General features: G+C 36.3%; 1 protein-coding gene across 7 annotated transcripts in view; it reads left to right on the top strand.

The window, feature by feature from the left end:
- SCEL (sciellin) overlaps nt 1–12,513 on the top strand; it is a 266,901-nt gene extending 254,388 nt beyond the window's left edge. For 3 of the 7 annotated variants that reach the window (XM_064493053.1, XM_064493052.1, XM_064493054.1), the window contains 4 exons: nt 1,902–1,976; nt 5,330–5,438; nt 8,029–8,131; nt 9,543–12,513. In XM_064493053.1, the coding sequence (XP_064349123.1) occupies nt 1,902–1,976; nt 5,330–5,438; nt 8,029–8,131; nt 9,543–9,559 (304 nt within the window). In that variant the 3' untranslated portion in view covers nt 9,560–12,513. The remainder of the gene's footprint in view (nt 1–1,901; nt 1,977–5,329; nt 5,439–8,028; nt 8,132–9,542) is intronic. The other 4 variants (XM_064493059.1, XM_064493057.1, XM_064493055.1 and 1 more) reach the window with 2 other exon arrangements.
- Nucleotides 12,514–15,120: the final 2,607 nt, after the last annotated feature.

The following is a 15,120-nucleotide window of genomic DNA, read 5'->3' as shown; positions in this document are numbered from 1 at the left end:
AAATGGGGGTGGGGAGAGATAAACTGGGAGTTTGACATTTGCAGATACTAACTATTATATATAAAATAGATAAACAACAAGTTTATACTGTATAGCACAAGGAACTATGTTCAATACATTGTAGTAACCTATAATGAAAAAGAATATATATATACATGTATGATTGAAACATTATGCTATACACCAGAAATTGACATGACATTGCAAGCTGATTATACTTCAATTAAATAATTAATTAATTGATTGATTATTTTTAAAATAAGAGTATATTGAGTTCTAGGTATATAACTCTTTATAATCTTTCCAGTATTAAGTAGTTGTCAAATACTTATGCAAAGTCATTGATGGACTAAATAATATTTTAATATAACACATGTATACATGATAGGGCAGTTATTTGAAAGTTGTCACATAAGCATACATGACCATAAATAAACTTTATAAAATCACACAACTATTCCCATGCTAATTTGGAGTCACACTTTAATTAAATGGTTCTGTCAACTGTTGCTTACCTCTAAACCGAAATAAAGGATATAACTTTTAGTAAATATGCTCTGGCCCACAAAACTGCTGCTTGATGTGATGGAAGTTGAGGAAAATGTCAACCAAAGTCAGGGATTCACAAGTCATTCAATTTTTAAGGAGCACAAAAACAAGAATTAGCCTAATTGTGGGGACCTTAATGGTGGGGCATGCCTATGTGGATATACGTACACATTTGTTAATCATAACACATTTCAAAGAGCCCAGAAAACAGGGTATCTGGGGAGGGGGCTCCCAGAAATTTAGGGCGTATCAGGATTTCTCAAACCGACAAATAGGTTACCTTGTAAAATACAACCTCGAGTTTGATTTTTCTACTTAATCCAATTCTCCTTAAAATTGACACTGACAACTCAGTATGGTATAGAGGATCAAATATGGGACTGACTCTTAGTTTGTCATTTACTGACCATGTAGTCTCGGCAAAGTTACTTAACCACAGTTTTCTGACCAATAAAATGAGAGTAATGGTATATGCATCACGCATGAATATGTGCAGATTCTTATTTAGCACTGTGAGCTGTGTGTTCCATAAAATGGGATTCTATTTCTGACAGCAGTCTGCCTACCGGCAGTTTAGAGGGAAAGATTTCTCATCAAGAAATCCCAAGTGAGGGCTGTGGAGTTATCACTCACTGTATGAAATAACAGGGACACACTGCTTCCAGTCCTGATATGCTCACAGGTAGCACAAGTACTAGGGAAGCAGTTGTGGGTTCACCAACTGGTCAGTGCATTGCAGACCGGACTTCACTCGTCTCCAGGAGAGAGTGACGTTTACAAAGTAGAGCAATCTAAGGGAACAAACTGGATTTTTAAAAGTGACTATTTTTGCTTTCATTCTAAACTATTCTTGGATGTTTTCAAGTAAAACTAAAAACTGCTATAGCTTTCTCTAAAAGTTCAAGAGTATTTCTCTACATGAGTGGTGTCTGTCAATGTTTGCTTGCACTGGCTCGTGCTTTGTGTATTTTTTTTTAATCTATGTTAGACTACAGAGAACTTTCTTTTAGTAAAAATAAGGACGGTGCTGGTATAAAGTTCACGAAAAATACTAACTGCTTTTCCTGCTTACACTTGTTCTTGCCTGGTCCTTGCCCCATTCTGTATTAACTTTGGTAGATATGTCAATTTATATCAACCTGGAGGTGGCTTGCATATCAATAGTCTCCAGATTAAAAAGAGAAGTGTCAGTACATTGTCCTGGCTTGTGACATCACAAAGAATTCACAAAGAATAGTTAGAATGAGGCTGCGTGAGTGGGGGCATGTGTGCTTCCTCTCCTGCATAGGGGTATATACTTCAGGACCAGGGAAATAGTCCAATTCTCACATGTCCAACGTGTCTGTTTCTAGTAAATCACCAAAGGATGGCTATCAGGAGAATATCTCTGGAAAATACATACAAACTGTTTATTCAACTTCAGATAGGTGAGTATGTCTTTATTGCCGTACATCAAAGTATACACTTTTTAAAAAGTGTATCTATCCTTATATATTATATGTGTGTATATATTTCTATAAATGCTGTATTAGATATGTGTATATATACTATATATCACATATAATATGTATTTTAGTATATATATAGCATTGAAATATATGTTTATATTCTTCTCCACTGAACTTGGAAATGACACTCTTGACAGTGATGGTTCTATTGGTGCGTGTATGAGTGGAGCGAAGTCCAGCAACCTCTGCATCCAGGAGTTTGTTCCTTGGTTTCCTGGCTGTTGTTCTTTAATTTTGATGCAGTTGATTCCGATAGAGCTTTCTGGCCCTTTCAGCTGTCTCCCAGACCCGCGTCTCCGCTGTCAGTGATCCCAGGAGTCCCCAGTACTGCCACATTATTAGCATCTAGGCTTCACTGCATCCCTAGACTGTGGCCTCAGCCCTCGCTCCTTGTGGTTTTCCGAAGCCAGCACACCTTGCAAAAAGCTTGGTGGATATACTGCTGTGACCCACGTGGGCCCACGCGCAGTTCCCAGGAAGGGGTTAAATGAACATCAATTTAGTGCTGGTAAACTGACCCCAGGCTTTTACTCTTGGTTATTCTCTTTTTCCATTTAATGTTCAGTGAGGCAAATATTTGATGCTCATGAGAGTGTGGTCTGCAGACTTCCAGCGGAGGGAATGAAGTAAATAATTAGCATTTCAACCCAATCACTGGAAACCAGCTGTAATGCCAATTTCCAGTGTTCTATTGATGGTGTTTCTTTATAGTGGGGCTGGAAATATGGCTCACTGCGGATAAGGACATAGCTCATTTTTATGCATAGCCCCAACTTGTAATGCAGTGCTTGGCATCTCAGTACTCAAAAAACAATCCCTGAAAAAATAAACTAAGGGAAACATGGCCATCAAATTTATACCCCTTGGTCACTTTTATAAAACCTTATATTACCAATGCGCTTCTGAGTGTCTTGCCTTTAAGTCATCTCTCTGGTGTGCCCATACAAGCACCAAATACCATCTAGATAGCCAAAAAATCAGAGCTAGATTTTTCGTAGTGTTTTGAAAAGCTCTTTAACTAAAAGTATGCTCTTAATAAGGATGACATTAACATCAGAGCTTTCCCTGGGCTCAAATTTTTATTGTTAACCTAAGGAAGGAAAACATTCTTCATTGAAGTGTTGCTCTTAATATGAAGAATTTCAATCCTGTTCCTCATGTGATCCTGGAAATTTTTTTTAGTCATCAGAGCAGAAGTCAATTCTCTGATAAAACCAGTCAATCAAGCAACTTTTTCTGTTGATTATTGTGTGAAATTAGCTGTGTCCCACCCCCACCCCCCACCACCCAGTTCTTATCTAAACACGTCAGTCCCATTTAAAGTGGCCAGTGGCACTTTACAGGATAAAGAATGGACATGATTTATGGGCCTTTAAAGGGAAGCTGGTCCTGCAGAATACTGACTGATGCTCAGTGACTCCAGCCACCCTCATTTTGTAGCTCCTTGGAACATCCCGTTCACTCTGCTTGGAATCCCTCCGTTGCACCCCTTCTCTCCTCCCCGAGATCACCTTGAGAGCACCTCTCTCTCCTTGAGAGCGCCTTCACCTTCAAGCTTTAACTCACATGGCACTTGCGCTGACAAGTCTCTCCTGACTTCACCCCGGGGATTAGTTGCTCCGTTGGCTGTGCTCTCCTAACTCTTTCCCCACATCTGTAATATGTGGTGATCACTGAATCATGCACCTGGCTACCCCAGTGGAAAGAAAGCTTCTCATTGGCAGAGACCATCTCACGCTTCCTTCTATTCCCAGTTCCTATCTCAGTGTCTCTGGAAAGGAAGCATGCTGGAGAGCACCTGTTTTCTATTCCTCAAGTGCTCACAGTCTTACACAGGAAATTGAAGTATGTATGTACATATGTACGTACGGGTATAAATAATGCCTAGGAGACTATCTGCCAGGAATATATAAGCAAGCAGCTAGAGAGATCATCGAAAGAGGGAAATATTTATTTATATACATAAGGTTTAGGAGAGGTTACCGGAATGACTGAGAGTCTAAAACTAGTCAAGGTTTATCTACTCCAATCCCTTTCCTCTCCCACCATCTCCTCCTCTCTACTTCCCCTACTCTCTGCTTCTAGTCTTGAGCCAGATGATAGGATCCTGGTTTCTGGGCATGACTAGTTCTTTCTAACCCAGTGGGCCCAGTAGACCTCACCGGCAGGCCCAGAGGGAGCGCAGGACTCTGGGGCCGCTCTGCCTTCATTCACACTCTGCCTCTGCCGCGCGCCGGCTGCATGACAGGAACAACTTACTTACCCTTCAGTGCCTCTTCTGTAAAATAGAGATAAAAATAATAGTGCCTGCTTCTCAGAGATGTCTTGAAGAGTAAATGAGCTCATATAAGCAAAGTGCATGGGGGCTGCGCTGGATGTGTGACACTGTATTAGCGCTGTGTGAGTCTTCACTATCGTTATTTCACCGCCCCATTGTGTGTCCTACTCTGGAAGTCTCAGGCATGTGTGCTAACACCCCGAGACTTGTAAACTCTGCAAGGCGCTATTTAAGACAGTCCTAAGACCTTCCAGAAGAAAAATAATCACACAGTTATTGACCTTTCTTAAGGCTTCGATGTGACACAAGGTCTTTTGGACTGATCATTTATAAACAGTATTGAACATTATTTTTCCAAAATAAATAACAAAACTCTTTTTCCCCATCACATTTGTGGTGAGGTTATGTCACGTTGGAGAATTTTTGTCATGAAAAGCACTCCAATATTCTAAGTCTTACAATGACATTGAAAGAAATGTGTGGAGGAGCACCTTGGGACTCTATACCCTAGCGTCTAGGACACCACAGGTACCAGCCATCATTTGTGAATTTACCAACACATTCTTGAATAGATTTCTGTTTTTGTCCTATTGAATGTTTTAAGAGTTAAAATTTTATACTAATCTGCAGCATAACTTTTCTATGATATATGTACATTAATAATTCAAAACCCTCTTCTAGCTTCAAGGGGTACTTATGACCTAGTTCAATTAGGAAACTGTGAACATCTTTGCTCTGCCCAGATGCACTGTTGATTGCTAATGAATTAATAATTTGAGATTTTCCTTCATGTTAATTCTTTGATATCATTTTGAGATAAGGAGAAGAATCAACTCTATCACTAGGATAAGTAAATCCTGAACTTTCCTTGATTTTTATACAATTTACTAAAGTATCAACAAAATTAACATATCATTTCCATATGACTTTATGGGGAATACATCTGCCTTTTGCATGATGACAAATTTATTTTTAATTGCTTACGTCTCTATAGGTCTGTCATTGAAAGAGATATGTGCACTTACTGTCGAAAACCCTTGGGCACAGAAACTAAGATGATTTTAGATGAATTACAAATTTGCTGCCATTCCACTTGCTTCAAGGTAAGGATATGTTTATTGCATTTAACTCAATATAAATTGCATAATGACTGGAGTAAAAATAATTATTTAATGAAATATATGAGATGAAGTTAAGGCTTTCAGAAACACTCCCATGCACATTAATAATGCACTATTTAAACATTTCTCAGAGTTCTGCAGCCTCAACCTCCAAGATTTATAATTACTCTCTTGGCTCTAGGCTTAGAATTGATTACTGACACATTTATAACTCTTACTCTACAGATTTAAACCTGTAAAAAGATAAACACTTGTTCTCGTTACAAAGTTTTCTGCAGCATTTTCATAAATCATACATTACATAAAATAGATAATGAAAACCAAAAAGGAAAAGAAAGTGTTACGAAGAAAGCTAACAGCTCCTTGTATCATGAATTAGGACTGATGGGCTTAACAATGGTTGAGACTCTGCTTTTGAGAGCATGATTAATTATAATTAATTGTGGCAGTATAGTAACAATACAGCTTCCATAGAGAATGCTTCACAGTATGTGTTTTCATGTCATGTCTTTTCTTCTCACAAAAGCATTGGTTAGATCAACATTATGATCTTTGGTGTAGCTGGATGAGCAGTTGACTGGGAATCTGAAGAACTGAGTTGGCATTCTGACTGACACTAATTGTGGCTGTGTGACTTTGGACAGTCACCTAAATTAGTGTAGCCTCAGTTTCCTCATCTGTAAAATAAATAGCTGACTAGATCAGTGGTTCTTCCCGAATGCACATTATAATCATCCAGGGGGATTAGAAGAAAAATAGAATGTTTGGTACTAGCCCCAATTAAATCAAGAATCTTAGAGATGATCCCTGGGAATTGGTTTTTGTTTTTACAATTTTTTTATTTATTATTTTTTGGTGGGGGAAGGCAATTAGATTTATTTATTTTTCATCCTTTTTAAAATTGAAGTACAGTCAGTTATGATGTGTCAATTTCTGGTATACAGCACAATGTCCCAGTCATGCATATACATACATATATTCATTTTCATACTCTTTTTCATTAAAGGTTATTACAAGATATTGAATTGGTTCCCTGGGCTATACAGAAGAAATTTGTTTTTTAAATCTATTTTTATATATAGTGGCTAACATGTGCAAATCTCAAACTCCCAAATTTATCCCTTCCCACCCCCTTTCCCCGGTAACCATAAGATTGGTTACTATGTCTGTCTGCTATGTTTCTGTTTTGTAGATGAGTTTGTGTCCTCTTTTTTCTTTTTTTTTAGATTCCACATATAAGTGATATCATACGGTATTTTTCTTTCTCTTTCTAGCTTACTTCACTTAGAATGACAATCCCTAGGTCCATCCATGTTGCTGCAAATGGCATTGTTTTATTCTATTTTATGGCTGAGTAGTATTCCATTGTATAAATATACCACAGCTTCTTTATCCAGTTATTTGTCATTGGTATTTTTAAAAGCTCCTTAGATAGATCTAATGGGCAGCCGGTTTGAGAACTGCAGCTTAAATCTCCGGTTCCTTTCTAGTACTAATTTCTGTGGTTGATACAGATTATCTAATTCAGTCAAGTAAGTGTAATAACTAGACAGTTGATTGCTTCTCTTTCAGTTAGCTTCAGACAGTGGCACAAAACAATCAGAAATACGATGTCTCATTTTGAGCAAAAAATTTCCAATTTCAGGCCATTACAGATAGAATTCTATATAAAATATCTGAAAATTTTGTAAGTATTTAATTGTGAGAGTGAAATTTCCTTTTAGTTATTAAAAGATACTCAGTGAAACAAAAGCTAGTCTACAGATCTTTATTTAAAATTGTTAATCAGAAAACTTTTTAAAAGAAGAAAATTCTCCTGATTATTGCTTTGGTATAAATAGGAATAATTTCCATTTATTATACTTTGGGTGATTTATTTCCATTTTCAATTTAATTGTAAAGTACCACTAACTGAGAATAAAAATGTCCCCACACTCCTAGGAAAAGATGGATTATTCTATAGCCATAATAATAGAGAACCATCTGAACTGGTTTAAACATGTTGAATTGATCAATGACAACTTGCGTCAGTGAACATGGAAGTCAGCCAGTTGGCAATGGACTTGCTTCAGTGAGCACAGGTCTAAGGCAGATGTCAATTCTTCCCTGCCTCCTTAACCAACACAGCTTAAAACAAACTTCCCCCTAAACACTATGTAGAATCAGGAGTTTGTTTCGCTCAGTGAGGCTATACCTGGACAGCATAGCTCTCCCTTAGTGTTTCTGTTTGTGATACCCAGTGGTGATCTTGTCTTTGGCATAATCAATTTTTGAAAAGGTGTATCTACTCTATTGTGAGTTAAATAGAAACTTCAGTGGTAAATGTACCCTAAAATGCACAGCCGCATAATAGATTGATTTATAAGAGAACTTCTTTGAAAATTTCGACATGTGGATTGCAGACAAGTGCTCCCTGACTTTCCCTCAAGAGCTCTCTAAAGGCTTTTCTGAGTGTTGCTACAGAGGATGGTACTGAATGAATTAAAAGGTTTTTTGTTTTTTTTAGCTTGTTACACTAAGAATCTGAACATCATATATAATGTAAACTTTATATATACCTTTTTTTCTTCAGTGTGAAATATGCAAACAGCCTTTGGAAAACCTACAAGCTGGTGACAGTATTTGGATTTATAGGCAGACAATACATTGTGAACCTTGCTATTCAAAAGTTGTAGGTAAGTGTTAAGCTCTGTAAGAAATCGTCACTAACATTAATGGGCATTTGATACTATTGAAAATGAAAGATTTTGAAAGTAAAAATATTTTATTAATTATATTAAAAATTCAACTGCAGATAGTACATATAATGGTAGCATTTTGTTTTATGGCATAAAATCAGTCAACATTTTATATTTTATTCTGATATCAGATCAGACATAGATAAAATTAAACAAAAGGTCATTTATTTTAGGAAACTTTCCATTTTTTCCAAACAAAACCATATCTTCTTTGCTCAAATAATTGTTGGAATTGAAGTCTTTATCTGTGAATGACCTTTTACATTTGCACTGAAATATACTTTTTTACTTAATTTGGTTATTATACTGAATGCCTTTTAATGTTATTTTTAAATGGAAAATTTAATGATACATAATTCTGTATTAAGTATAGCATCTAAGTATTTTTTTTTACCAGTTTAAGACCAACATTACTATAATTTGGACACTTAATTAGCATAAATGATGTCAGATGAAACATTAAGGACCTGTATTTTTAACTCGTATTTTCAATAAACTTAGCATGAAAGCTGTAAAAGTTGATTTAAAAGATGTGCACAGTGTACAGTAAGTTAGCAATATAAAATCCTATGAAATTTGATTAGTGTTTAAAGCCAGTATCAGCATTTTATTTTCACTTCATTAGTAAATAGATAGAATAACCACGATGATACTGGGGAGCTGGCCAACAGCACTGTGCAAAGGGCATGTTTCCTGATGTCTTGCTGGTGGTGAATGAGAGAGGAACATTTGCGATTTTTCACATGGAATCCAGAATATGGAATTTAATGACAAATGTGTGATATGAATGAGGTACTGGGAGGCTACATTTGGAAAACGCTCTGAAAAATATTCAGAAACCCACGTTCCATCAGGCTGCAGAATCAACAAGAGCAAACCCAATTATATTCATACTTTGCCTTCTATTTTCTGCTTTCTCATTTTAGTTTTTTGTCCTAATTGAGCAGCCTTATCATGATCCAGTGTTACATCAAGGGGCCTTGATATGCATGGTCACAGCTCTAAAACTCTCACTCCCAGAAGTCCATGATATGGTTTAGGAGATATGGTTACCAAAATACTCAGATCTTTGTACCATCCCCCCCTGTTTATGTGCATTTTTATAGTACAGTAAGCTGTCAAGACATGACTCTGAGGCATGTCATAAATGAGTACCAGCCATGCGAGCTCTGTATTTAAGGTATGACCAAAAGCCATGCCACAGTGATGAACTCAGTAGAAGGTAAAGGTAAACTGCTTCATCCACCACTTCCCCCTTGATGAATAATTATTTTTAAAACTTTAGTCATAGGCTTATTTTTTTGTACTGAATTGTATATCTAACTGTTATTTTCTTTAAATCTTTCAGCGAAGTGGATTCAGTAATTCTGGAACATGAAAATCAAGATGAAAGCATTCATTAAGGAATTAAAATGTTTCTTTTAAGAACATGCAATCTAGAAAAGCTTTTATACCAACGATGGACTCTTGTATAGAATTAAGAGTTCTGCTACTGCATAAATAATCTAATTGCCTTCACTAAGGTCACAAACAGAAAGGGAACCATCTGGTATCTGGTAAAATTTAGTGATGAAAAATTCAAGTGGTTCCAGTTACTGATATCAAAGAAAGGATGCTTCTGATGGCAGTGAGTGTTGTCAACTTTGACCAGATCCACCTCTGCTCTGTTAGGCTGTGTATCATGGTTTCCATTATAGACAAGTTTCCCATTTTCTCACTTTTGTTTCCTGAAGAATTTCAATTTGCAGACATTATTGACATCGTGACAAAACTGTTACAGAAGCAAGATATGTTTCCTTTATATACAAAAGAAATATTCATAGAACTTTGACAGAAAGATAAATTTTGACATAATGTTGGATGGACCTCAAAAAATCACTTTAACTTTTTCGGATTTCTGTGCTATTATTTGTCATATGAGGGGCATTGGGGACAATGATTTCTAAGGTCGCTCTCTGCTCCAAAACTGTCAGACTCTAAATCTGACTAGTTTTTGTTTTCTCTTTAGAAGCATAGCTGAATATGTGTTTGTTAAGCATATTGAACTAGATAGAATATCTAAACAATTTAACCTTAGTGTCATCCTTCCATTTATCACAGATATAAGTTTTATAGAATGTGTTTTAAGAACCGAAAGATGTGTATTTATGGGAAATGGGTAAAAGCGTATGACTAGTTTACATATTATAATTTGTTAAGTTTTCTTTGCATGCATTTCAAAATCTGGATTTACAAATAGTCTCTGAGAAACAATGGTTATGGACTACAAAGACATGTTCCTTAGCACGTTACATCTATTCCTATCACATAGCACTTTATACTTACAGAAGGCTTGTGAAAATAAAACAGTTACACTGAATCTTTGTGTGCAGTGTCTGTATCACTCACTAACATTCATACTGTCAGGTAGAGTGATCACAATTTATTATATTCTGTGCCATGCTGCTTAACGTTAATTTTTTAAGTGCTCAAGCTATACCTTATATTTTTTAAGAGCTTTTTCTTAAGGAATTGAAAATTCAATAATCATGTGGAGAACTAGCACTATTACTAAAATTGAGACATTGAACTTATAAACTATTTTCTGTGCAGATAGAAGCTGCTCTCAAAGAAGGCATATGGAACATTGAGGGGGTGGAATTCTAGGGAGTTTAAGGCAGTTGTGAAACACTGACATAAACTAAGGAGAATAAAAAATAATCACATATTTTCTAAATGTTGATAAATGTAAAGAATTATTCTTCTGTATAATGATTTCAAGCATCTATTCCTCTTGGACACTGGTCCACAAAGTGTTAAATGCTAAATGCTTGTCAAAATATGGCAATGTGTAATCATTGTCCTATGGAGAGGGAGCCAGAAAAAAACAATTAATAATAATTTGATATTCATTAATTCATGCTTGATGAGAAGCAGTGGTAATTGAGCCATATGTTTTATTGTTCTTTTATTACATGCTATCAGAGCAGATCAAAAGAAATAATTTTCTTAGAGTGGGAATTCATGGCAGAAAAGGACGAATGGAATAGTTTCCCTCCCTTTTATATAAAGTATTATCATCTCAATGCCTTTGTAGTAATTAAAAATCATTTGAATATCATTTTTAAAGCGTTCTCCAGTTTAATGCTTCATTTTAAAAAACCTAAAAGGAGCATAATTCTCACTTTTCTGTAGCTGTTTAATGGACCCTTTCTTCTACAATAATGTATTAAATTAAATCAAAAGCTGTTGTAAAAATGGAATAAATACGGAGTGGAGAATGAAGGGCTTCTGATTCACCAAGTCCACTTCATTATGTCTGGGATTATTTGCACCATGGGAATGACAGATTCCCACAACAATTTGGAAGATCTCATTTTTTTTGCAGCCAACGAATTACGTTACGATTGGCATACTCTTCCTGGACACGATTGCCTAAATCTCGGAATACAAGGCCCTGAATTTTATTACTAATTAAGAGATGCATCTAAAAAATAATTAATTGCTCTACTTTGACAGTATCCCTCTAAAAAAAAAGCAAAATAAAACATATGTAGTGATCTTGGAAACAGAATTTATTAAAATCTCTTTATTTCTTTTCATAAGGCCAAGAAATAAAAATTTATTTGAGAGGTAATCTCTACATCCCTAATTGTTTGATTGCAGTCACTCCTATAATTAGATAAGAGTGATGAGATGGTCCAGTTCTCACAGTCGGTGCACTCTGTGACTTGTTTACTACGATAGGAAATCCTGAGTGCTTGGAACATTTTCCTACTCAGCTTGATTCAGAGCGCTACCAAAACAAGTGACTGTTTGGTCTACATTGAGGCAAACTAACAATGATGATGTTGATTTTTGTTGTTGTTGTTGTTACTACTGAAAATACTGGTTATTTTTGTTCAATGTATATAAATTGTTTTTAGAGCTCCACGCATCCCAAAGCATTCAGCAGTTCCCAGAGGCACCAATAAATATCTGTATTAACTTGGGCAGGCCATTTCCCTCATGGGTCTATTTTCTGACACTTAACTTGTGAGATTTGGAACGTTGGCTTGCTGTTGTGCCCACCAGCTCAAACACTGCATGGATCTGGGAATCTATTCCTGCTGCTTGCCCCATTCTTAAATTTTCTCTTTTGCTAGATGCCTGAAAGTTGTTGAATGCTTTGTATGTACTTCAGAATTGCATGTTGACTTTGTCGCAATGCTAATGTTGGGCACCATTCTGAATCTTATTATTGGATCTTTGTCCTGCCATTTGAGAAGTATGGCTTCTGAGATATCACTGAAATGTTCAGATGCCTTCTAAGTTGGGTAATGGTTTCTTTTTTTTTTTTTTTTTTTTTTTTCACTAGAAGAGAGGAAACTGATCATCATCATTGCCTTATAAATGCTATCTGGGAAAGAATTTTGAACTTCCTTGCCTCTTTGATACATTCACTTACTAAGACATTGAAATGCCCAATCATTCTAGGCTCTCTAGGAAAAAAAATACACATATAATCTACTGTCACTCGTTCATTCATTCATTTATTTGTTCTGTTATCCAGTAACTTAAAAATCTTCATTTAGAATCTATGTCCCAGTGATTACTGTCTCAGTGATAACTAAAATAGTCAAAATTCCTGCCCTCATAGAACTTGGGTTCTAAAGGGAGGGTGGAGGAACAGTTTGAAAGACAGAAAACAAATAAAGACAGTAATTTCTGAAAGTAAATAAGACCATGAAAGGAAATAAAACAGAGTGACTAGATCAAGGGGTAGTATTTAAAAATAATATTGTCAGATGATATTTCCAAATAAGAGCTGAATGATGAGAAGGAACCAGCCTGGGAAGAAGCACTGCAGGAGGAGATGTCTTAGTATCAGCCGAAATCAGACACTTTCTGGGCTAACAGTGTCCTTGCTTCTTTCAAACACAATGAGATGGAAGTTCAAAGATGCCAGGAGACAAGAGATCAGTCATAGGATTTTTAAGCTTCCTCTATTCCTCATGCAAAACAATGCTCAGATTTTACTCAGATAGCTTTCAGCTCTCTGCCAAGGGATGGGTTACACCAAATGGCGGCTTCATCCTGGTCCTCAAGCTGAAGTTGCTTGCTTGGATAAAGGAGCCACGGGTGAGCTCTGGTGACTGTGTCAAAGGTGGACCTGAACTAGCTCTTACCTGAAGTGGAAACAGTGAGCCTGGTATGACATTTCCTCACCTCATTTGAGGGGGTCAGGATCAAATCCCTTTCTGTTTATCAAAGGGAAATGGTGAACAGCTAGGCAACATCCTTTCAGATCTAGGAGAGACTTCTCAGGAATTTTATAAATGTTACATGTCCTCTTCCCTTGTTGCAATATGAATAATGTATCTGGTGGAAAGGAACATTCAGATCTTGGTATAACTTTCTTGACAGTCACAATTTGTTAATTTTACCTCCTTTCCCAAGAGAAAAGGAAAGATCAGGAGCTTCAAGGACACTTCAGGCCCATAAAGGCAAATTGGATTGAAAGTCTCCCACAAGAAAGTGTGTAGGCCCTAAGGCAAGTGCGGCGTCAGTGTGATTTTAAAGAAATCACAGAAAGATTGCCGGCAGGCTGGAATTCGTGAACAGGAATAGATGAGGTTGAAGAAGCAGTCAAGAGACAGGCCATGGTGGTTTCATAATGGATTATTAAAAATATACATCATCAAATGAATGTTGACATTTAGTAGAATTCATTTATGCCTTTTAGATTTGTGTCATTAAAATATTCTTGAATAGTATTGATTTCGTGAACAGATTGAAATTATTTTGAGACAAATACAGTCTACTGATTTTTGACAAAAGCACAAAGGTGATTTTACTTTTAAGTCAAAACTAAAGAATTCTGAATAAAATATATGCTCTAGTATTGTTTTTCCAAAGAAAGGCAGACTGTCACATGCAGACTCATTTGTTTTATATATTTTTTTATTGAAATATAGTCAGTTTACAATGTTGTTTTAATTTCTGGTGTGCAGCGTAGTGATTCAGTTATACACATATAGATTCCTTTTCATATTCTTTTTCATTATAGGCTGTTACAAGATACTGAATATAGTTCCTTGTGGTATACAGTAGGACCTTGTTGTTTATCTATGTTATATATACTAGTGTCTGCAAATCCTGAACTCTCAATTTATCGCTCCACTCCCAGGTTTTCCCAGACTTACTTGGATGTGTCTAAAGTCTTGGAAGCTTGGCTACCCTGCGTTCTGCTACAAATGGACTTCGAAATCTTGTGTGAGGGCCTAGCAAGGGAGCATAGCTATTTGTATACCCTTGACCTAAGAACAGTCCTCTGTCAGGAAAGGTCGAGCAAGTGTGTAGCTTCCAGAGGGACACTCACGGAGCATTGAGGGAGGAAGGGGTCACCTGCCTAGCCAGCCAGATCAGCCAAATCAACCCTGGCGACCTTAGGGTGACAGATGTCACAGCCAGACTGCCCTCACGTCCAAGGCTTTAGTTTATAAATGATTCACTAGTTATAACAAATGTACTACACTAATGTAGGATGCTAATAGTAGGTGAAATTCTGTGTGAGACATGGGAAACTCTGTGTTGCCTTCACAATTTCTCACCAAGTCTACAACTACTCTAAAATGTGTTGTTTTTCATAAATTGAGAAATTAGTATTAAAATCCTACTCCAGCTCACCATTGCTGGGCAATGTAAACATTGTCAAACGATAGATACTGTGTTAGAATACAGACTAAGCTTCATAACAATGAACCCAGAAAGAACAAGAGTTTCAAACATATAAAAATGCACTGTATAGCACAGGGAAATATACACAAAATGTTATGATAACTCACAGAGAAAAAAATGTGACAATGAGTGTGTATATGTCCATGAACGACTGAAAAATTGTGCTGAACACTGGAATTTGACACAACATTGTAAAATGATTATAAATCAATAAAAAGTGTTAAAAA

Source organism: Camelus dromedarius, chromosome 13, assembly GCF_036321535.1.
Source record: "Camelus dromedarius isolate mCamDro1 chromosome 13, mCamDro1.pat, whole genome shotgun sequence".
Taxonomy (NCBI): domain Eukaryota; kingdom Metazoa; phylum Chordata; class Mammalia; order Artiodactyla; family Camelidae; genus Camelus; species Camelus dromedarius.
Note: the sequence above shows the minus strand (reverse complement) of the source record. Positions and strands in the feature narration are given on the sequence as shown.